The following is a 25,648-nucleotide window of genomic DNA, read 5'->3' as shown; positions in this document are numbered from 1 at the left end:
TCAACAATAAGACCATTTGTGCAGATAGTGATATTTTCCTGTAAGCAATTCACTAAAACACAATTTTCTGGGAAATTAAAGATGGCATCTGGGCAATGAATGGTGTGTATTTGCAGACTTATTTTTATCATATGAATTAACCAGAGGGAGTTTAAAGTTGTTTGCTGATTGGCAGCAAAACATTTATGATAAAAATCAAAGATGGATATGCTTTTTCAGTCTGAGTTCATACAACTAACGTCGCTATGTGGCGTTAAGGCAAATTATAGTTAAAATGGTAATAGTAACTGTAAAAAAAATCATTTTTTGTGTTTAGTATAATGAAAACAAAGAACGAATTAAGGCCCTGAATGCAAATAACATAAAATAGAAGCCATTTAAATTTTAACGCAAGGTGTACAAATCATTTCTAATCAGTACAATATTAGAGATGCTGAAAAGAAATGTTAAATTTGATTTCTTTTGTCTAAATGAATTAATCTGGATGCAAATTTGGGAATTTGACTATGTAAACCTGAGCTCCTTAACGGACTATCACTAAGAATGGACGCAAAAAAAGCTCAATCTTCATTTTCCTTTAGCCAGAAAATACCAGAAAGGGATTCTTTCCCCGTGTGCGGCAGTTAAAAAATATACTGTTAGAGAAAAAAAGCAAAAACATGTCCATCCCAAACTGAAAAAAAAAAGCTGAGTACTTGCATGAGATGGCCATTTTGAAATGAATGACACTATTGATAGCAGCACTAACTACAGACATTTTAATAGTACATTGGATTGTGTCAATTAACAAAACAACCAAACAGAGAATTACAAGTGTTTTTTTTCTTCTTTTTTTTCCCAGTCTGGAAATAGTGGCTGATTTGGTCCCTTAAGTGTACACAACATATTTTCCCTGTCCTTGAGTCACTGTCCAACTTCTAAAAAACCAACCCACGAGCACGCAAACAACTATTTCTTGCGTTCTTTCCAATCTTTTTTCCTTTCACTGTTTTCTTTCTCATATTTGTCCCTGTCAGATTTCGTCACGCTGTTATAAGACGGCGGGGACGCCGTGGACGGAGTCATTTCCGTTTTATCCGAGGTGGAATTCTCGTTGAACTTGCAGATGACCATCACGTCCTTGTCCGGGTCGCGTAAGCCCTCTTTTAGTTGCTCTTTATAGAGCGCCGATGCCTTTTTCATGGCCGTGCAAATCATATAGCGTCGAAAGGCTCTCTGGATAACCACGGACGACGTTTCTTCCTGTTTACGGCGAAGCGTGGTAGTGATAGGCTCATACGACACCTTGGAGGGGTTCGACGCCATGAATCGTTCCTCCATTTGCCCTCTCAACACATCCATTTCACCGCCTTCCCCAAGTACTCGCTTAGTGAAGGCAAATAGGATATCCAGGCAGTGTATTCGCTCGCCGCTGACCATAGGCAAGTCCATGGAGATGAGTTGAATCATGTTGGGTTTGGGCATACGCAACGGTGGATCCAGAGCGTCGGCAAAGTCCGAGAGTTTGCTGTATTCCACAAACTGCGTGGCGTCGGGATCAAAACGCTCCCATACTTCGTAGAACATCTCAAAGTCGTCCTCGCTGAGTGGTTCGGCGCTTTCTTCGGTAGCCACGCTGAAGTTCTCCAAGATGACGGCGATGTACATGTTTACCACGATGAGGAAGCAAATGATGATGTAGCTGACGAAAAAGAAGATGCCCACCGATGGGTTGCCACAGTTGCCTTTGTAGTAGTTTCCCGGGTGTTCCATTTGGCTGTCGCAATCGGGTTCTCGTTTGTTCAAGATGGGGGCTAAGAGACCATCCCACCCGGCTGAGGTAGTGATCTGGAATAGGCAGATCATACTATTCCCAAAAGTCTCGAAATTGAATAAGTCGTCGATTCCAGATTCTCGTTTGACGTAGGCAAAGTTGGACATGCCGAAAATGGCGTAGATGAACATGACTAAGAAGAGAAGGAGGCCAATATTGAAAAGGGCGGGAAGTGACATCATCAAGGCAAAGAGGAGAGTTCGGATGCCTTTGGCACCCTTGATGAGACGGAGAATGCGTCCGATTCTGGCTAGGCGGATTACTCGGAATAACGTCGGAGAAACAAAGTATTTCTCGATCATGTCGGATAAAAACATCCCTGCCGGAGTAGAAAAAAAAAAAACATCCACAATTAGCACATTGGGTATAGAACTTAACTCCAAATATAGGCAGGGGTCGGGACCTTTTTGACAAAGAGAGCCACAAACAATTCATATTTTCTAATGTTATTCCTTGTGAGCCATACTACGAATTTAAAAGTCAAAATACATACATTTAAACGAGTGCCTTTTCAATTTTTTTTGTAATTTCACCACTTTTAAAGTGGAAAAAAATGAATATTTTTCAAAAGATTCTTATGCTGTTGCCAATCAAATGAGAGGATGCATTCCAGAAGAGTCTACTGCAAAAAAATGAAGATTAAAGCAGTTCTAGATGTAGTACCGTATTTTCACAACTATAAGCCTTATTCTATTTCAAACTTGACTGTAGAAGCTAAATTCTGCATTTTCCATATATAAGGCCACATTATAAGGCGCACCCTCAATAAATGGCACATTTTCTGTTTATTCCATATATAAGGCGCACTGGAATATAAGGCGCCCTGTCTATTTTGGAGAAAATTTAAGACTTTTAAGTGCGCCTTATAGTCATGAAAATACGGTATCTCAATACTGTCACCAGTGCTTTCCATATTTTAGCTCACAGGTTAGCAAAGAGCCAAATGCACTCATCCAAAGAGCCACTTGTGGCTCCCGAGCCATAGGTTCCCTACCCCTGGACTAAAAGGCACCCATGTTGCGTCCTTACCTACGATTGACAGGATCACCACCACAAAATCAAAGATATTCCAACCTATGGTGAAGTAATAGTGACGCAAAGAGACCATCTTTAGTATGCACTCCCCTGTGAAGAGCACAATGAAGACCAGATTGATCCAGTAAAGGATGTCGTCCATGTCATTGGTTTGGTCATCGGTCTCCACCATCATGGTCACCATGTTAAGGCAGATGAGGATCATAATAACAATGTCGAAAGCTTGTTTTGTTATACAGTCGAATACGCAGCCTTGAAATGCATTCTGAGGGACAAATAGATCAGTATTTTAGGATCATCCAAGTAAATAGAGCAGTACTTTGGCAGGAATTTGGCAAAAAGGAACCCTACCGTTGGTCGAGGAATTGGTTTCTGCGGTTTCTTGGAGCCTAACTTCTTCATCGCGTTGTAGTATTTCTTCTGTTCTTCTGTCATAAAGATATCTTGCCCTCCAAAGTATAGAACGGTTGAGAAAATATGGTTACAATCACGGAAATTTAAAGAAATTAGTTAGCCTATTCAAAATGTCAGAATGATAATTAGCATGATTTGCGCATTTCACTGATAGAGGCTATAAAAACAATTGTAGACCTTGAATCATTTATTTTGCTGACTTCTATTAATCGTGTAAAGTGGATCATTTTATGTCAGTTTTGTTCAAAAAATCAATTGGCTTCCGAGAAAAGGCTACTTATCTTTTTCTTCTGTTGGTTGAAGTTGTCAATAATAACACCAATGAACAGGTTGAGAGTAAAAAAAGAACCAAAGATGATAAAGATGACAAAGTACAGGTACATGTACAAGTTGACTTCGTATTTGGGTTGATCCTCCAGCTAAATGATTAAGACAGAAAGAAAAAAAATGGCAGATCTTGACACATTGACCTATTGTTAAACTGGAGTGTATTGATTTTGTAATTCGGATTAAAAAAAAACTCACATCACGAGAATCCACTGCGGCATACATGATGTCCATCCAGCCCTTAAAGGTTGCCTAGAAACAGATAATGGTCCATCAGTCGGTAACATTGTTTCCAAGGATGGATGTACGAATCTCAAAAGTATTGGGACAGGCAAAGGATGAACATGTACAATATATATGCTTATATGTATACTTAATATATAAACAAGTGTGCCCCAGCACCCTTAAGGCTGAGGACTGTGTCCATATGCTCTCTACTGGCCAACTATTAATCTATAGGCAATTAATGAATAAATCCTGATACAAATATATATTAAAAAAAGAAAACCGGGCTCAAGGATCAATAGAAAGTAGCTACCTAGGCACCAAGTTTAAGACAATGACTTCACGAATGACACCAAAAACATGTGGGAATTTGACAAGCCTTTAAAATAAAGGTGTCAAAGTGGCGGCCCGCGGGCCCAATTTGGCCCGCCACATCATTTTATGCGGCCCGAGGAAGTAAAACATGAATTCCAACTTTCCTTTTTATGATGAAATTCAAATGAAGATTGTAGATTATTTCCTCTGTTTCCTGATTTTAAATCAATAATTGCAAAAATGTGTACTAATATGAATGTCCAAAAATGATTTATCGATTAGCACGATTGAGAAAGTTGTCAATTTATTCATCGTAATAAATAAATATAATAATTTTGGCCCCCCGGATGTAATCGAAACTACCATGTGGCTCGCGACAAAAAGTGAGTTTGAAACCCCTGCTTTAAAAAATAAATGTTATATATTGCTACCTTGTGCATTAGACCTTAAAATAGGAATTGTTGATCTGTTTTCTCACATCGATCTTTTAATAACAAGCTCAATTGTTTTCAATTCATAGCAAAAGTTTTTTTAAAAAGGCCTAAACGTTTTAGTAGGAAGTGCAATGACGCGAGTTTCTATTTTTAGAACTGTCATTGTTTGGCCTGGTCTCAACTCCAGATCTCTGGCATGGAATATTAACTTTCACAAAAAAAGCCAAAAGCCAATTGTCTCTTTTTGAAAACCTCACCACTTGTAACAAGGCCAAATAACCGGCGCCGACATTGTCAAAATTGATTTTGACATTCTTCCATCTGGCGCTGTCGTTGACCAAATACAGGCATTCAGTCTTGTTGTTGACCACTTCGATGGGGAAGACTTTGTCAGTGGTCGTATTGACGCAGTAGTAGTACTTCCCTGCAAACAGGTTGACCCCCATGATGCTGAAGATGAGCCAAAAGATGAGACAGACCAGCAGTACGTTCATGATCGAGGGAATGGCGCCCAGAAGTGCATTGACAACAACCTGGACAGGATCAAAATACACAAAAAACAAAAAAATCAACACCATTATAATCAACTGGAGGAGCTCTGTTTACCCAAATAGAAAAGACTTCTTAATTTTAGATGAGTGGCCATTTACAATCATAATCACTTGACTTTAATTCTATTAAGTAAAAGCTACATTTATTTAAGTGATGTCTGCAGACAAAAGCATTGACTATCAGACAGATAAGAATGTGACGCTTTTTGATTGAGTCAAGTTTATAAATTTGATAGGAAAAAAAGCAAAACAGAAAAAAACCTTGGAGGCAGGATGAGGTCACAACATTTGTCTGACTGTAAATGAAAAAAGACACACAACAAAGAAAAAGATTACAGGTCACATTTACAAAGGCACCAAACGAGTAGCGTTAAAAAAAAAGCAATGTCTGCAATACATCGACACAATGTCAAAAGAAACATGCGGATAGAACAAGTACAGAGTTGAATTGGAAGGAGAACATAAGCATGCAGCTCAATTGCAAGTTTCCATTTGAAAGGTAGTATTTAGTAGCTTATCCATTGCGACACCATGCCATGTAAATAAAAAAAACGACCTAAGATGTCTTAAAAGAGGACTTAATTGTGTCTTAGCATCAGCATTCCTTGCAAAATTGGGAGCAAATAGGGAGTATATAACTCACCCTCATGCCCTCGAACCGAGATAAGGCTCGAAGTGGTCGGAGGGCTCGCAGTGTCCTTAAGGATTTGATGGCGGTGAGCTCCGAGTAGCCCAGAGCGTTGGCCATAAGGCTAACAAGGGATACCTGAGAGATCCAGGTGTATGAGATCAAGAGTTTAACTGCATTCATCATTACAAATGTATTGAGATTTCAAGAAAAACACACTAAGGGTTCCTAGAATAACTAAAAGTCATGCAAAACTGGCATAAATAGCGCTTTCCTCAGACGACACGATTTTATTTTGGTGGCGCCCAACGATCGCAGTGTCAGATTACAAGACATTTTGTCATGTCAGAGTGTGTCTTGGAACAGAGACGTTGTCACACTACAAGACCAGAGCCTGCTCTGTCTTCACGTAAAGCGCGGTCCGATATCTGATGTCATCAGGAGACAAGCAGTTGTCAATTAGTAATGGCCACTGAGGCACTTTGATTGTCTGCTCTACTCCGTTACCGGACGTTTCGTCAACGGACACTTGGTCTCCGGACACTTGGTCTCCGGACACTTGGTCTCCGGACACTTGGTCTCCGGACACTTGGTCTCCGGACACTTGGTCTCCGGACACTTGGTCTCCGGACACTTGGTCTCCGGACACTTGGTCTCCGGACACTTGGTCTCCGGACACTTGGTCTCCGGACACTTGGTCTCCGGACACTTGGTCTCCGGACACTTGGTGTCCGGACACTTGGTGTCCGGACACTTGGTCTCCGGACACTTGGTCTCCGGACACTTGGTCTCCGGACACTTGGTCTCCGGACACTTGGTCTCCGGACACTTGGTCTCCGGACACTTGGTCTCCGGACACTTGGTCTCCGGACACTTGGTCTCCAAACATTTCGTCAAACGGACGTTTGGTCGCCAGATTCGCTTGCTCTCAAAATTATAATCATGAGAGAGTTTACTGTTGAAAGCGATCAACCAGGTAATCTCTTGCTCTCAAAATTATAATCATGACAGAGAAAGAGAGAGAGAGAGAGAGAGAGAGAGAGAGAGAGAGAGAGAGAGAGAGAGAGAGAGGGAGAGAGCTGTCCATCGACCAAACGTTCGTTCGACCAAGTGTTCGTCGACCAAAAGTCTGGCGACGAAACGTCCGGGTACCGCTCCACTCAGATGAACACAATCGTTATGAGCTAGGAAAAATTGCTTTCGACGTTTATTTTTTTCTGCACAACTGTGTTTCCTAGCAGCACTAGCAAAAACAAGGGATACAGAGAAAAAAACGGTGCAGCACAACTGGCAGAAATTCTGACAGGCCTTGTGACATGATCGTGATTCAGCAGTAGGTGGATAGCCCACATTACTTCAAAGTATCGTCCACGACAATCAGAGATTTTCCACGAAATGTCTGTCACGTTAGAATCGGGCTGAAATCGTGTAGTCTGAGTCAGGCACCAGTCAGACATTTTATGAATTCATATTTCACGTACGTCAACAATGAGGAAGTCTAGCCAACACCAGGCATTGGTGAAGTACTTGACAAAGCCATATGCCACCCACTTCAACAGCATCTCCAGAATGAAGACATAAGTAAAGACCTTGTCTGCATATTCCAACATTGTTTTGATTGTCCTTCTCTGTTCAATATAAACGTCCTCAAAAGCCTGAGCAAAATGGACAGAAAGAGGGAAAAAAGTATTCACATTGGTTATAAAGGATGAACTTTTTGCTGATTACCAACGAATAAAACCAAAGCTAAAGCTCTGATGCAATAAATATCACAAAAAAATCTTGGTAGAATTCCTGACAAGCCCAATTTAAGAAGCAAAAAGTATAAAGATGAAGGCAAATGTCCAACTCACCAGTGCCCCACTGCTGAGCAAGATCATAAATATGATAAAGGACTCAAACCAGTTGTGCTCCACGATTATAAAACATGTTTTTCGGAGCGACCACCAACTCTTAAATACGTTTTCTTCCTCATTGACCTGGCAACACTGGAATCTGCTTACACATCCTGCATTAGAACAGAGAAGAACACAAATGGGACAAATGGCAGAAATAATAAGACCAGATTTGCTACAATTATTAGCAGACTGATCTTAACACTGTTCCTCCCTTCACTTTTTCAAACTGCAAGGTACCGTATTTTCACGACTATAAGGCGCACCGCATTATAAGGCGCACCCTCAATGAATGACATTTTTTTTCCATATATAAGGCGCACTGTATTATAAGGCGCACTATATTATAGGGTGCACTGTATTATAAGGCGCACTGTCTATTTTGGAGAAAATTTAAGACTTTTAAGTGCGGCTTATAGTCGTGAAAATACGGTAATTGCTATTGACTTCCAGGTATGAAGCACTCACTACACAGTCACCTCTAGAGCCAGCCTTTGTAGATGTTTTGGATTTTTTTTGTATAAAATCTTGCAGTGGGGAGGAGCTACATGATGGAAGATTTTGTAAACTAAGATGGCATCTGCATATTTAACAGTTTTGTTTCAGTTCAGGCGTTTGTGTTTTTTTAATATCCGACAGTGGTGGTTTTTGGTTTTCTGTTTTTCCATATATAAGGCGCACTGAATTATAAGGCGCACTGCCTATTTTGGAGAAAATTTAAGACTTTTAAGTGCGCCTTATGGTCATGAAAATACGGTACCCATTCATCTGTTCTGGCCTCCCTCCCCGCCAAAACAGAACAATTTTCAGTATTCCATGCCAACGTAACTCACATTCAGATGAAGATACTTATATTCTACGTATTAGAATTTGCAGAGAAAATGCCAGGTTGTATTATTAAGCAAAAAGCCCGACAGAATACATTTCTTTCTATCCTTAAGAGCATTTCTCTTCACTGTCACTCAACTATGAGTTGAAGAGGGCAGCATAAAGCATGAGCAGTTATGTCCCATTTTTTTCTTGACCTAGCACACTTGTAGCCATCTCACCCTCAGTAAAGCAGGCCTCTGGGTCCAATGACTCTCCCATCTCCAGTTCCTCTGAATCGACCCCATCTCCCAGTGGGCGAATATCAACAGTGCTCCCTTCCGAAGAACTGAGTTTCCGGGGCTCAATGTTGAGCTTCTGCTTAGAGGAGGAGATGTTGCAAAAAGTCAGAATCCAATCACAGAGCCATTTCAGGACTTCAAAATGTCCTGAAGTGGTGATTAGTGTTACTCTGATTATGCACTGTCAGTTGGGCGTCCTTCTCATTGTCATTACATGCAACATTGATCAAATGTACCTACAGGCTTTGGTGTGACATATCTGAAGGCTCAAATCATATATAGCAACGTATGATATGGGGGTGTGGGATTATTACAATAATGCAACTGTGGGTACGTTTGATGTGACCTCAGTTTTGAGGACGAGTGCATGCAGTATTTCAGTGCATCATCAATCCAAGCCTGAAATCGTACCAAGCAAGACATTGTGGTATTTTCACATCTACTGAGAAAGGAACTTCAAATATCAATTTGTCTTTCTTTACATATCTCCAATAAAATAACTGCTTGTACCCATAGACCCATAATGTACTATGATCCCCCCCCTAGCAAAGGTTTTGAGATCCAATTTTCCTCAGTGACATGAAAATACAGTGTTTCCATTCCTTGAAAGCAGTGTTTAAGCCTTTTCTGTTTTTGTTCAAGTTGATAGATGACGGCATTAGCTTTCCAGCAAAAACCAGCACTGTGCACTGTTTATAAGACAGCATGTGGTTTGGTTGTTGAGTTTGAAAGACATTTAAAAGACACTGTATAAAGTCATGTATTGTGACCCTCCGTCATCTGCGTAACGTGAGACTCGTCCGTCTTGATCTTATTATCATTTTTGATAAAGACTCCTAATGTGTCATTCCAAAATTGGAGGACATACATATTATAATGCATAATAAACATTAATATTTCAAATAGGTATCTCACAATAAGCATGCAACGCTATATATCATATTTTTCATCATGGTGGTAAAATAAAGCGGTGAATATATAACACAATAAGCGAGAATTGACACTATCTATGTTCTAGGTTTTTTTAATCGATGAAAATGTCCTGCAAAACCACAGAATTGCTGATAAACTCTGAAGCCAAAATTTCTTCCAATTTTGGAATGACCCTTCTACTGATAGCGCATGTCTTTCTGGTGTGTCAACTTTGAAACATGTCATCTCAGACAGTGCAGCAGTCCTGATTGCAGTGGGACCCAGCTAATAGAATATGAGAATGATGGAAGCATGCTTCTTAAGTGTGCACCGATTTTTGCAAAGATGCTGACTCATTCTACCACGGTATTTGTTTTTATCTCAATGGGTAATAGAGCAAGAGAGTAAAAGATGATATCCGGATGTATTTTTATATGTAGAATCATATTTTTGCATGTTTTAATCCACTCGGCACTATGTGGCAGACAGTTCACTATTGTAGTCAAGGTTAATGGGAAATAATTGGGTTGATTCATGGTGTTTCATTATAAAAGTGTCTGACAGAGTTAGGTGTTTTGACGCCCTACGACATGTTATATACATTACATATACACATATATAGATGTGTGCATGTGTGTGTGTGTGTATATGTGTATGTGTGTATATGTGTATGTGTATATGTGTATGTGTGTATATGTGTATGTGTATATGTGTATGTGTATATGTGTATGTGTATGTATATGTGTATGTATATTTGTATGTACATGTGTATGTATATTTGTATGTACATGTGTATATATATGTGTATGTGTATATGTGTATGTGTGTGTATATGTGTATGTGTATATGTGTATGTGTATATGTGTATGTGTATATGTGTATGTGTATATGTGTATGTGTATATGTGTATGTGTATATGTGTATGTGTATATGTGTATGTGTATATGTGTATGTGTATATGTGTATGTGTATATGTGTATGTGTATATGTGTATGTGTATATGTGTATGTGTATATGTGTATGTGTATATGTGTATGTGTATATGTGTATGTGTATATGTGTATGTGTATATGTGTATGTGTATTTGTATTTGTATGTGTATGTATATGTGTATGTATATTTGTATGTACATGTGTATGTATATTTGTATGTACATGAGTATATATGTGTATGTGTATGTGTATATGTGTATGTGTATGTGTATGTGTATGTGTATATGTGTATATGTGCATGTGTATGTATATGTGTATGTACATGTGTATGTATATTTGTATGTACATGTGTATATATATGTGTATGTGTGTGTGTGTATGTGTATGTATATGTGTATGTATATTTGTATGTACATGTGTATGTATGTGTATACACACATACACACATATATACATATATATATATATATATATATATATATATATATATATATATATATATATATATATATATATATATATATATATATATATATATATATATACATATACATATACATATACATATACATATACATATACATATACATATACATATACATATACATATACATATACATATACATATACATATACATATACATATACATATACATATACATATACATATACATATACATATACATATACATATACATATACATATACATATACATATACATATACATATACATATACATATACATATACATATACATATACATATACATATACATATACATATACATATACATATACATATACATATACATATACATATATATATATATATATATATATATATATATATATATATATATATATATATATATATATATATATATATATATATATATATATATATATATATATATATATATATGTATATGTCTATACATGTATACATGTATACATGTATTTATATGTATATATGTATATGTACACACACATTTTAATTTTGTTCTCATAAAGTGTCTTGTAAGAAATAAAGGAAAGTGGGTTGTGGGTGGGCGGAGGGCAAGACCAGGCAAGAACGAAAATGGGCAGTCCATTAAAAACATGAGTAAAATAATGCCTGTTCCTAAATGACATTAGCAGTCCTCATGGTGAGTGCTATGGTACAGTAAAGTGCTCTTACAGTTCTTCTCTCACTGAAAACCTTGAGAGCATCTGTGACATGGCTGCAATAACAAATGGGGGGAGTTAAAGTAAGTCATGGGCAGTATAAACCAGCAATCAACCTCATGCCTGTGTTCAGAATGGACTGAGGATTTTCACGCGGAAGAAATATATGAACAGCGAGCGACACCATCTGTAACCACAAAATATTCCAATTATTTTGGAGCGTTCAAACACCTATATCCCGCTTTAACTTGTCGGTGAAATCCTCAGGGCTGTTACACTTATTATTGACAGAATGACAAACGTGTCAAGGAAAAATCCATGATTCAAGTAGTAGGTCGTACAGATGCCCAACAGATTTTTCTCTGCTGGAAAAAGCTGAGGTAGGGTGAGAGCTTGTATTAAATTCTGGAGAATTAAATAATTAACTAAAGTGGCAAAGGATCTGCTAAGAAAATGTGAAGCCCAAAGATGATTTAAATTGATGAGGACGTTCAATTCGATTGCATCTTGCTCACATAAGACGGAAGCTAGATCCTCCTTTAGGCCTTTCTAAATGAAATTAGCAGCATCTGTGCTGTTTCACAATGACCTTCTTAGTCTGTTTTTGAAGTGGTTGTCATAGTGAATCCAAGTCAACGCTAAGAGAAGCTGAAACTCATCACCGAAAGGTTTCATCTTTGTAAATGTCACAGTTCATGTGCTGGAAATGAATAGCACGTATTTGTTGGAGGGATGTTTGGAGTCAAATGTATCCTGACTATTGCTACTACCTACTTCTCAATCCATCCGATCAACATCCCACCCCTCCTAAACTGTCTTGCGTACTGTCTGAAGGTTGAGTATGCTACTAACTGCATCACCTGCCATTAAACACACCTGTAAATAAGCAAAAATATCTTGGGGAAAGAATACAGATGATTCAAAAGAGATCGTTCATACAGTATTTTGTGACCATAAGACAAAAAAGTAGGATTAATCGAACTTGGTGCCCCAATTCATTCAAATCAAAACATCAAGAAACAGAAAAGTCTACTCTTACCTCTTTGCTGTCTTCCACATCTGAGGAATCGCTGCTTAAATCCTCCGTGTTGACATTCTCAAAGTCCGATTCACCCACAGCGATAGGCACTGTGACAGTCAGGCTCGGGTTATGAATAAATGACATGTAAGGACATTCGTCCATCGAGTACTTTTCAGGGCTATCGTCGTCAACCGTCCCCCCGGTGACAAGGCCTCCACCCGGGCGTCCATTGCCCTCAGGTGTTATGTACATTCCGCAAGGGTCTTTGGTCATTTCACATGTGGTGTGATTAGTGATGCAGTTGCCTTTGCCATTGCTATGGAGTTCCTCTAGAGGCTTATTCTCGTCAATGTGGTTCAATCCTTTCCCACTTCCACCAAAGAACAGGCTCTGGAGGAATCGGCGTACGGTAGATTTTAAAAAGGCAATGCCACGTTGGATACGGCCCACTGCGATTTGCAAATTATTCATTTCGCTGTCATCGTCGGTTGCCGCCAAGTTATCAGCGCTGAATGAGCTCAAAAGCAGGGCCAAAAACAGGTTCAGAACCTAAAAAAAAGGAAATGAAAGCAAGGCAAGACTGAGAACATCAGGAAATGTTTTGGTTGTTGAGATAGATCATTTTGGTTTCCCTGTACAATGCACGATATAAGACGAAAATCTTTTTTTTACCACCAAGTTTCCGATGACCATCACCATCATGAAGACGATCAGGCACATTGTTGGTCCTGCTACCTCCATACAGTCCCACATCGTTTCTATCCACTCTCCACACAGGACCCGGAATACAATGAGGAAGGAGTGGAAGAAATCATGCATGTGCCAACGTGGCAGTTGGCATCCTCCGTCGTTTATGGTACAGAAGAACTCCTTGTAACTCTTGCCAAAGAGTTGCATTCCCACCACGGCGAAGATGAAGACGATAATTGCGAGCACCAGGGTCAAGTTCCCAAGGGCCCCGACTGAGTTCCCGATGATCTTGATCAGCATATTCAGAGTTGGCCAGGATTTAGCCAGTTTGAATACCCTTAACTGTCAGAAAATCAATGGCAAATATTGTTATGATCTAGATTTGGACTCGGTCGTGGTGCTCGGACGTTTGGTCGCCGGTCTTTTGGTCCCATTTGGTCGCTGGTCAAATGGTGACAGAGAGTTTACTGATGAAGCCAGCCAGCTCTCAAAATTATATTCATGAGAGTTTAATATCTAAGAGAGAGAGTTAATTATCTAAGAGAGAGAGAGAGAGAGTTGAATATCTAAGAGAGAGTTGAATATCTAAGAGAGAGAGTTGAATATCTAAGAGAGAGAGAGTTGAATATCTAAGAGAGAGAGAGAGTTTAATATCTAAGAGAGAGAGAGTTTAATATCTAAGAGAGAGGGTTTAATATCTAAGAGAGAGATTTGAATATCTAAGAACTGTTTAATAACCAAGTACATTTGACTGGCAACTAAAAGGGACCAAAAGACCAGCGACCAAAAGACCGGCGACCAAAAGACCAGCGACCAAACGTCCGGTCACGGTCGGTCGTTTGTGTCCCTTACCAGCCGAAAGGACCTGAGCACAGAGAGACCCTCGACATTGGACAAACCCAGCTCCATCAGACTGAGACTGACAATAATGCCGTCAAATATATTCCAGCCCTCTTGGAAGTAATAGTAAGGATCGAGAGCGATGACCTTCAGGCACATCTCTGCTGTGAAAATGCCAGTGAATACCTATTTGAAGAACAAGGTTAAAGCTGTTGAATGCATGAATAGACATCTCAACTGGTTGAATGGTTGTGCAAATGTTTACAAGGTACCTGGTTTCCAACAGAAAGAACGTTGTTGAATTCTTTGGTCATTGGATAATGCTCCATGGCCATAAAAAGGGTGTTGAGGACGATGCAAATGGTGATTGTCAGATCCACAAATGGGTCCATGACCACCATGCTGACAAACTCTTTTATTTTAAGCCAGCCAGGGCAACAATCCCAGATCAAACAAGTGTTGGCAAATCGATACCAGCAGGGGGGGAATTTCTGTCTTGATTCTTCAAGCTCTGGTGATGGAAAAGGCATGAAAATGGAGTGAAATGTAAAAGGGGCAAAGAAAACAAACGAAATTAAACTGAGAGGGTCATATTGATCATGTTTTTAACAATGATAATACAGCTACTTGACAATGCTTTACATATAGGAAAAGCTTTTGGTAACTGCCTTCAATTTACCATATTTTCACGACTATAAGGCGCACATAAAAGTCTTAAATTTTCTCCAAAATAGACAGGGCACCTTATAATCCAGTGCGTTTTATATTTGGATCAATACTAAAGTTGTTATCACGATAAAATAAAATAAATCAGCCAATGTTTAAAATACAGAAATAGCACTCGCTATTGACACTGCGTCTAAAAATACGATGCGCCGTATAGTCGTGAAAATACGGTAATTTGAAAAGATATACATGTAAGCTTTCTGACCTTCCATGGTGTTGGTGAGGATGCTGGCCACACTCATGGCTCTTTGCCTGCCACCCGGTTCTTCTAAATAATCAATGGAGTGCTGTTTCCTCACTTCAGTGTCTGTAGTCGTACCCTATGGAACAAAAATGCACAACTTATTAGGATATAATATATAACCAAAGTTTCATGGGAAAATTACTATTTAGAGCCCTTCGGTAGGATCATCCCTGAAATCCCTCCATTCATTCACACTTATCCTCACAAGGATTGTGGGGGTACTGAAGCCTATCACAGCTAAGTACAGTCAATAGCTAGAGTACACTTTTAATTGGTTAACCAGATATACAACAATTCACACACACATACCTAGGGACAATTTACACTGTTCAATTAGCCTACCATGCATGTTTTTTTTGGGATATGGGAGGAAACCAGAGTACCCGGAGAAAACCCACGCAGGTACAGGGGAGACATGCAACCGGCACACTGTCAGGTCATGTGACTTGTGTTTCTAGCTTTTTTCAAGTAATTAAGTAGCAATTAATAACAGAGTTCATAAGGGAGACATGTCAAATCAGGAGACATACCGGAGAGTTAGAGACTGAAGTTCCCCCGACCAGCGAAACGACGCCATTACAGTCCACCGCGCAATGCATCTTGCCATTGGCTGGAAGAATCACACGGGGCACCACGAGGCTGGTCTGGCTGACGGCACTGCAACGACGCTCCAGGCGACGTGGCAAGAAGAGGGAGCCCCGACGACTGTCGCTTTCTTCAAAGGTGCTGTGTTCGTCATCCGCAAAGTCGTTTTCGGAACCCATGTCGCGGGCTCGTCCTCGGAAGCTGAAGAGGCTTCCCTGGCTGTTCCTCCGTGGTGAGAAGAGTGATCCACGTACACTGAGTAGTGACTGTAAACGGACATTTTTCAGCTTTTTAGTTCATTCCCTACCATTGACCGTGATGGATGTCCAATCTATTTTAACTCAGAGCCTTGGCGGTGAATTATCACTTTTCCAGTTGCAGTTAAAATGGATTGGAATTGGATTTAGAAGTGAAAGTGTTTTAGGAATTTGTACCTGATGGGGCGACGAGCATCTTTTTTCATACGACAATCTGTTAGCATCCATGGAGAAATGGAAGGATCTGTTGATGCTATCCACAGTTACAGATTTATGGAACCTATTGCATGAAGCCTTCTCCTCCTCCTCTTCCTCTTCCTCTCTCTGTTTCCTTTTCTTCCGCCTATTACGTCTCTCTTTTGCACTTTTGGAACTGAGCTTGGATGTCACAGAGGAGGATTCAGAGGTGGGCCCCCGCCTCTGGTCGTACTCATCGCACTCGGGTGCTGCTGCCGCGGCAACCTGTCAGCCAATTGGATAACAAAACACAGTTGTCATGGCGACCTGACGACAGGCTGGAAGGCGGCGAGAATAAGTATGAAAGAAGAGACGGCGTGACAGGCGAAAGGCGTCATAGCGGCGCGTAGTACACTGCTATTTTTTCCTCAGTCAAAATGACATTGTTATTGTTACCTCAATGTATGACATAATATAGACGTCAGAGTGTTCTTGCCTGTGCTTCCTCTTGCTGCCTCTTGAGCTGTTCCATCATAGCCTGGAACTCTTCCTCTTTTTGTTGGGCCTCCTCTATGGTGGCCTGGTTTTGCTCATCATAAGCCATGGCCACGACAGCCAAAATCAGATTGACAAGGTAGAAGGAACCCAGGAAGATCACCAAAACAAAGAAAATCATGTAGGGCTTCCCAGCAGCACGTAAAGTCTGAAAGAGTCACAATTAAAAGGATCATAATAACAAAACGTTATTTAAATTATAAATGTGCGTTTGTGTAGTGATTTAAGGATCATATAAACCTGTTGATAAAGGTTTTCCCAGAAGTCTTGGGTCATGAGTCGGAACAGAGACAGGAAAGCCCAACTGAAGCTGTCAAAACTTGTGTAGCCAAAATCTGGATTACGGCCCGCTTTGACACAAATAAAGCCTTCCGGACAAAGCCTGTCACACAATGATAAATTAGGTCTAATTTCAATGCCTATGGATTGATATTAATCTAAGAAGGTGAGTTAGATTCCAATGTAATTGCAAAATTAAGTCGAACAAAAATGGTCTGGCAATTGAATTAAGAACATCAAAAATGATGGATAAATATTGTATGGTGCCAGTGTCTACATAGAAATAATGGAAATGGTGGAGAATATAAATGTGTAAAATGAATACTTACCCAGCCCCACTGCCATTTCCACAGAGCAGAGCATCCCTCCGACCTGGGAGGAAATAGTGATTACCTAAAAGAGAAGAGAATATAAAAGTTACTGTTGCTCTTCCATGGGTATTTTACGAACAAAACAAAAAGTTGAGACACACAAAACAAAACTGAATGCAATGACGGACCCAACAAATTTTTTTGTGTTTTTTTTTTTAACTGATAAATAATTTTAAAGAACAACTACATTGATTTTAAATTCCAAGGTGGCAATGGATTTCAAAAAAGTTGGGGCCTGGTCATTTCCACTAGTGTGAGACAAATGGTAATTGAAGTACTTCATTGTGGTATAATAATAATAATAATTTTCATTTATTTTTAACTTTGATGATATAGACAACATGGGCAAACTACGGCTCGCGGGCCACATACAGCCCTTAGGCTTTTTAATCCGGCCAGCCAAAGTTGTCCCAATATTTTTTATTATTATTTTTTACCCTAAGATGGCACGTCACGCGGAAGCCAGTGGCAGTAGCGCTAGTCACTCTTGTTTTTCGTCTTTTACAGTCCTTCTATCTTTTTTTAAATACATTTTAATATTTCTTAATACATTCCTTTTTACTTTACTTTGTACTTTATACGTTTTACTTTAATGATGAGTGAGGAGTATGTTAATACTTTAGTCCTATTTTTCTATTTATATTTCATAAGTACTGTTAACGGATGCACTTTTTTATATGTATCCTATCTTGTGCTGTCCCGTCCCATCTGTCAAATTTTTAAAGTCAATGAGGCACCCGGGCCGAAAAGTTTGCCCAATCCTGACATAGACTAATTTCAAAGATTGCCATTTGGGGGGAAAAAAATGCAGTAAATATAATTACACGTAGCTTCTATAAAGTTTAGCGTCAGTCTAATTTGCAGCCAGTTAGTAAGCACAATGCTCATCTGGCACGCTTCACGGGGCTTACTGTCATCACTGATGTACTCGGTCCAGTTAAAGGAGCTCCCTGTACTGTTAGGGAACATGTCGGTGACTTCTGCTAGACTGCCGTTGAGAAGAAACATGTCGGTGGCAAGGGATTGGCTGCTGTTACTACTGCTGTTGTCATGGATTGGAAAGCGCACACATTTCTGCCTTAGATTGCCCATGAAGAGTTGCAGGCCAATGAGAGCAAAGACGCTGAGGCAGAACACCGTCAGGATCATCACATCTGACAGCTTTTTGACTGACTGGATCAGAGCACCAACAATTGTCTTCAAACCTAAAGGGAAAGGAAAGAGGAATTAGGATTACGACCTTTTATAAACAATTTAATGACAACGACAACATATTTTCGAATAAGAAGAAGTCCGATTGAGATATCTGAATGAATTACTGGACTTTTAGACAAGAAAGATGACTACGGTCACCATCCATCATGGATAAACCCAATTTGCAAGATTTAAATTTCAATTTTTCTTATTTTTTTAGATCAGTCAAAAAAAAGTTTGCTTGGTTCCACATGGAATGCATTATTACAATGCATTCAAATACTTTGGAAAGCAGTCTATGCCAAAATGAACTATTTACCTGAAGAAAACCCTCTCATGCATAAGGAAAACATGCAATTTCCAAATTGGAAGGCTTCAGCCAATCTGAACCGGCATTATTTTATTATTTATAACCCAAAAAGCCCAATAATAATAATGCATTATAAAAAATATTATAGAGATAGCACCTATCAAAAAGACTGCTATAACGCAAGCTGTACCTAAAACAAATATGAATTTCCCACAGCTATTTGGCATGAAAACCTGCAAAACATCGCACCCCTTTTTTGTATTCAAATGCAAGATCTATGAGATGGTATTAATAGTGAGCTGCATCTTGCAGCAGTTGCTTTAACATATTTGACAAAAAATGTGTACATAAAATGAAGTCATATTTTAGTTATTATCCATCTATATATATTAATCCATCTTAACGTATCGTTTTCCTGCTGATTTGCGCAACAAAAAGTGCTTTGAAAAACTAGTCACTGGGTTCCAAACAACAAAACATGCCACAAACACAGACACACATGCATTGCCACCAGCAAATCTTCCTTTGCAATGTCTCATGCGTAAAGTTAAAAAATAAATAAATAAATAAAAAGAGATAGCACAAAATCCACAGGTGGCTCCCAAGGCAAGAATAGATTTCAAAGAAAGCGTTCTGCCTTTCTATGTGTCTAAAAACTAGGAATCAATTCAATCTTTGCAGATTGGCATCAGATTCCAGCTTTTTCATTTTGGATAGGCAACATGAAGGATGACAAAACGGCGCTGTCAAGCTTTGTTAGGGTGAGGATGATCTCAGAAGTGAGTACATGTTGCCCAAAAAAACGCCACTAAACAGTGAGCATTTGATTGGCCCATTTAAAGCCTTAATGGTGTGCTCACCTGGGATGACCGATATAGTTTTCAGGGCCCGCAGAACCCTGAAGGTTCGCAGCGCTGATACATTGCCCAGGTCCACAAACTCTGTGACATATCTGTAACGAAGGAGGTAGCAAGGCAGGGAGGGGGGGAAGGGGTTTGGGAGTGGGGGGAGGGGTCGCCAGGTGTTTTGGGGGAATGTGCACGTTCACGCACGTTCACGCACACACAACACAGACATCCACACGCACGACATAAGAAAACAAAAGGGGCGGGGTCGTGGAAAAGGGGGAGGAGCGGCAAATGGTCACACACAGGAGGATAAACTAGGGTAGCCTTACCTGGTATGACTGAGATAGTTTTCAAAGCTCTCAATACTCTGAATGTGCGCAGAGCTGAAACATTGCCTAGGTTTATAAATTCGGTTATATACCTGCAGAATTAAATGCACAGTTATCACATAGCATCACTCAAGCATGAGCACAAGAAAATGGGACATTGTTGTTAAATGGGTGATATTATTGGGCTTTGAATGTGCTTGAATGTGTGATTTCTGGTCAACGCTATCGTTCCTTTAAGTTGTGGTAATTTTGGAGTCATGAAGTCCAATATTGATTGCATTAACTATTCGGTGATGAAAGTGACAAAATACTCACGCCATGAGTATGACGCTAAAGTCCAGCCAGTTCCAAGGATCCCGCAGAAATGTAAACTTGCCCACGCAGAAGCCTCTGGCCAGGATCTTTATGAGCGACTCAAAAGTGTAAATCCCTGTGAATGTGTATCTGGTGAAAAAGAAACTGTCTTATAACAAGACAAACTCCAGCATATAAATTAGCCTTCATACAGCCACCATGTTGTTTATGTTATTTGTGTTTCAATATTGCTTTCAACAGTAAACACTCTCTCTTTCATGATTATAATTTTGAGAGCGAGCGAATCCGACGACCAAATGTCCGTTCGACAAAACGTCTGGGGACCAAATGTCTGGGGACCAGACGTCTGGGGACCAAACGTCTGGGGACCAAACGTCTGGGGACCAAACGTCCGTCGACCAAACGTCCGTCGACCAAACGTCCGTCGACCAAACGTCCGGGGACCAAACGTCCGGGGACCAAACGTCCGTCGACCAAACGTCCGTCGACCAAACGTCCGTCGACCAAACGTCCGTCGACCAAACGTCCGTCGACCAAACGTCCGTCGACCAAACGTCCGGGGACCAAACGTCCGTCGACCAAACGTCCGTCGACCAAACGTCCGTCGACCAAACATTCGGTCACGTAAATAAACACAGTATGCATAAAATAGTTGCATTTACGAGAACACCAAACTGATGATTACATTGGAAAGTGCAAAAGAAACTTACTCTACATTCTTGGCCCATTCCGGAGGGTTACTTAGGGTCATGAAAGCACAGTTGGTTAGGATGGTGAACATGATCAACACGCTGAACATCGTTGATACGCAACAGTCAAGGAACACTATGGAATGAATGTTAGCTGACAGGCCTAAAGGCCGCATAACTGTTACGGTTGTCCTCAGTGCTAGTAACTGAAAATATTATAAATGTTAAAAGCCTGGTGGATTCTGTTAAGCCAGTTAAGACACTTGGTTTTGATATTCAGTACATCCAAAAGATCGTCAGCTACTCTCTGCCCTCACTGGAAGACATTGTCAGCCCTTGTTACCTCAGCAGAGCCAGGAACATTGTCCGGGGACCCATACCATCCTGGTCACAACCTGTTCCAGCTGCTGCCCTCTAGCAGACACTACAGGTCTCACAAAGTATGGAAAAATAGGCTTAAGGACTGTTTTTTCCCCAACATCCATCAGGACTCTAAACTTGCGGTAGCACGACACACAATCCCTTCTGTGTAATAACTTCAGAATGTCAACCAATCTGAAATGATCACTTATTTGGGCCTTATGCCGGGAAAACGCACCTTATGGAGAAGCACTACCAATTTTGTCATATGCAGTTTCTGGGTATGATGACAATTAGGCTTTTGTCGAGTCAATGATGATGACAAAGCCTATGTCCGATTATTATTATTATTATTATTTTTAAAACACATTTGGTCTGATTAGCACTTTTTGTAAAGGATATGAGTGGACTAAAACTCGAATAGCTATTCTCCTAAGCGGGTTGAAGGGGCTTAGGATGTACAAGGCAGGAGTGGCGTTGAAACGGAAGATTGCCTTCCCACGATTCAATACTATGAAAGTCTGAAAAGGAGAAAGAAAAATAAATTATTATTCCAAACATATATCAATGTACGTGCGATCACACTAACTAAACACTTGTCTGTATGCAGACAGTGACTGAAAATGTAAACATGTTTAAAAAAAAACATTTACTAAACATAGCTGCAGCTTCAATCATTTGACAGTAAAACGCCAGTTAGAAAACTTTGATATCGATTCAAACAGACCTTCTGGTTGCCATAAAAGCTGTCCAAATCCTCCAAAGGAGTGGACACCAAACTTGGAGGGATGTCACCATAGATGAAGGCAAGTGATTTCCCTGCCTCCAAGTCACTGTTAGGTTTGGGGCCATTTTCGTCATCACAGTCGCTGCGACGATCTGCCCGCGGTCGCCGGGACTCTTCTTCGGCGATGCGCCTCTCGATGGCGGCCAAAGACTCCGGGACAAAGGGGCGGAAGCTGTCAGGACCAGGCGGTACCAGCAACGGGGCCATTTTGTCATCCTGCTCCTTTAAGTCAAGAGTGGCTCAGTTGGATCAGGGAGCTGTGGTACAAAAATGAATAACAGTTGGGTTGTATCATTTCAATTTTATATTTCCAAAGTGCAGTTTTTTTTCTTCCAATTACACATTTGACATACTTTTTGGAGGAGAATTTTAGTTCTGGTAGATTACTACAGTTAGGCTAGAACTTTATTCAATCCTGTATCCGGGAAGTTACTTGGTTGCAGTAGCAAGACAGATACAAGACACAGAAGACATTGTAGAGCTAGTAAAAAAAACTGGAGCCACACATAGGAACTCTAAAAAGTCTACACTACCAAACATAGAAGTAATTAATTGCTCAATTTGTAGCTTTAGTTAATCCCAGTGCTTTATCGCCACTAAAATCTTTCATTAACTCTTCTCGCATCAAAACATGCTATGCTAATAAGCACTCAGCAGGCGTTTTTATAAAGCTAGTGACCAAATACTTGGCATTACTTTCCCCCTCTGTTGCAGCTTGTTGTATATATTGTTGAAGGGAAGAACGCTCGGTCTTCCTTCTCGGGTTCGATTAATTTCGGATGTGGAAGATGTCGGTTGTCCAAATACCGTTCGGATGTACGGTGACTTTAAAGCTTTTAATTACAGAATATTCCAGGCATAGCTGTACCACAGGAAATGCTTCAGGTATATATATGGCAAAGGGGACGGTACCATAACCACCTGTTGCCATTCATAAAACAATGACTTACATTTAACTAAACCGGTTCAGAATTCACTCTGTGTAAACTAGCAGGTAATGTGAGACGTCATTATTTAATTCAAGGCCTACATTTTATGACACTTTTGTAATGTAAGGTCCTGTGAGATGTATTCCAAATAGTATAAGCTGCTCCTTTTTTTGTCTTCTCTGATTGATTCAAGTGGCGTTATTATTCCTGAAGCACTGTCAGGAACCATGGTCAATGAATCTTGCACATAAAGAGCTGAGAAGCGCATTAAAGCAGTTGCTGGCGGATTTGGATAAAGTGTAGTCAAGCAACGTCTAAACAAATGAAGAGGTTAGGTTTCTTAAATGGAAAACAAAACACTCCAAAAGCTACCCTTCAGTGATTCGAAAACAGCGTTGTGAACAAGGACAATACTTTTGTCCCTGTAACAATAAAATGCTTGTAAAAAGTGGCTAAATGAGCGGTTAGCATGTTGGTCTCACAGTTCAGGGGTCATGGGTTCGATCTCAGGTTGGTCCTCACTATGTGGCACTTGCATGTTCTGCCCGGGCTCACGTGGGTTTTCTCTGGGTACTCTGGTTCCGTCCCTCATCCCAAAAAACAATTGTTGAACACTCTAAATTCTCGTAGATGTGAGTGTGACTATGACTGGTTGCCACATCGTGCTCTGCGATTGGCTGATCACTGATTCAGGATACTCTTGTGAGGATAAGCGATTCAGAAAATGAATGAAATATATATATTTGGCAACTGTTATACAGTGAACTTAAAAATCTGCATACAACATAATCATGTTTTGATGGTATAATGTGAATCCAAGACTTGTTTGTAAGTAAGACTGTGAATTTGCACTGAAGATCGAGTTGAAAAAAATCGTAAATTGGATCAAAAAGGCAATAATAGCCACAAGCGTTCAGCCATTTTAGCCATAAACCATTTAAATGAGCCAGTGATCACCCACAACAGCCATATTTAGTGACAAAATCTTTATTAGCTTGACAGTAATGCAATACAAACAACTGAGGCTTCGCAACCACCAATTTATGGAAAACACAAATCCAAAGCCAGGCCCGGAAACCACATGACTGTGGTTCAATGCGTACACTAAAATGACACCCGCGTAAACCACTGTGCTTCCCAAACGCATGAATGATTGAAAGCAATCCCTAGAATAAACATAAATCCATTCACAGACCCTGCGAGGTGCAAATATCACTAAAGAGGATGCAAAGATGCTCGGAAAAGAGACTGGGCGTGCCCTTGCCAGATGTGTCTATCTATTGACTCAAAAAAGGGAGCGGCCCCTTGTCTGGAAACACCATAAACACCTTTTATCTTCCATCAATGGTCATTTAATAGTTCATCAAACTGCTCATCTACTAACAATATTTTAGCCTAGGAAGCCCGGTGGTGTTTTTCCTCCATTTTGTGTTCAATTTCTTCCATTATTTACACCTGGGCAAGAGGAGGAGAAACTAGGAAGCCCGGTGGTATTTTTCCTCCATTTTGTGTCCAATTTCTTACATTAGTATTTACATCTTGGAAAAAGGAGCCAAAATGACTGACACGAATTCATTTAAAAAATGTAGTCATTGATTTTCGTGATCATTAAGACGATCCGTATATTTTTTAACAGTTGTGATGCGGACTTAGTTTTTTTAAATTGAGGAAATGTTTTGAAATATATTCGCGAACTTATTATTAGAATTTAGCAACTATTTTTTCACGATGTGTCGTACGTTCAAAAGAATCGAATGGAGACTCACCATCGTGACGACGTTCCGCAGGTGGTCCTCATGATACAAAATCTCATCTCATTTTCGCTTTTTCTTAAAGCCGCATTGATGGAGAGGACACAAGAGACAAGGGATGAACGACATCTCTAAACCCCCGTTTTGTCACACGTGTGTAATGGGAGATTCTTCGTCAATTTGTGCCGCTTCCTTGTTGGCTCTCCTCGGGCACAATGGAAGCGCAATGGTGGCACCAGACGACGAACCCTTCGAGAACGTCAACAGGCACCAGCGAGGAGGAGGACAAAATCCACCAACTGTCACCTTAGATAGAGAAAACGCGCATTTGCTGTATTTGTCCTTGGCTGTTCTTTTGTAATTTCTTGCATTTACTTGCTAATTGGAATTGATTTGCCAATCCATTTCAATTTTAATAAGTGTTATTATTGTAGGTATGATTCAAAAGTCTCCCGTGGAAACGTTGCCACCTGTTGGCTCGCACTTAATATTGCGTCACGGTGCTGTTGTAGATTGTTCAATTTGTTTTTATTTTGACACAAATAACATTTGATTCTATAGCAAGTGACTTTTGTGATGAATTAAAAAATAAAAAATAAAAAAAATAAACGTACATTTGGACTAGTGGTTGGCATGT

General features: G+C 40.0%; 1 protein-coding gene across 1 annotated transcript; it reads right to left on the bottom strand.

The window, feature by feature from the left end:
• Window positions 1-437: 437 nt before the first annotated feature.
• LOC144198244 (sodium channel protein type 2 subunit alpha-like) lies at window positions 438-25,344 on the bottom strand. The gene is made up of 27 exons (XM_077719160.1): window positions 25,027-25,344; window positions 22,272-22,588; window positions 21,948-22,065; window positions 21,206-21,296; window positions 20,496-20,624; window positions 19,864-19,955; window positions 18,411-18,704; window positions 17,458-17,521; window positions 17,090-17,231; window positions 16,791-16,997; window positions 16,295-16,579; window positions 15,806-16,126; window positions 15,237-15,351; window positions 14,578-14,816; window positions 14,318-14,491; window positions 13,448-13,807; window positions 12,794-13,324; window positions 8,687-8,822; window positions 7,596-7,750; window positions 7,224-7,397; window positions 5,758-5,880; window positions 4,821-5,096; window positions 3,788-3,841; window positions 3,544-3,681; window positions 3,200-3,304; window positions 2,843-3,113; window positions 438-2,132 (listed from the first exon to the last, which is right to left on the bottom strand). The coding sequence occupies exons 2-27, from the start codon at window positions 22,536-22,538 to the stop codon at window positions 949-951; spliced, it is 6,045 nt and encodes a 2,014-aa protein (XP_077575286.1). The 5' UTR covers window positions 22,539-22,588; window positions 25,027-25,344; the 3' UTR covers window positions 438-948.
• Window positions 25,345-25,648: the final 304 nt, after the last annotated feature.

The sequence above is a fragment of the Stigmatopora nigra genome, chromosome 1 (genome assembly GCF_051989575.1).
Source record: "Stigmatopora nigra isolate UIUO_SnigA chromosome 1, RoL_Snig_1.1, whole genome shotgun sequence".
In the NCBI taxonomy this organism is placed as follows: domain Eukaryota; kingdom Metazoa; phylum Chordata; class Actinopteri; order Syngnathiformes; family Syngnathidae; genus Stigmatopora; species Stigmatopora nigra.
This window is presented reverse-complemented; position numbering and strand designations above follow the sequence as displayed.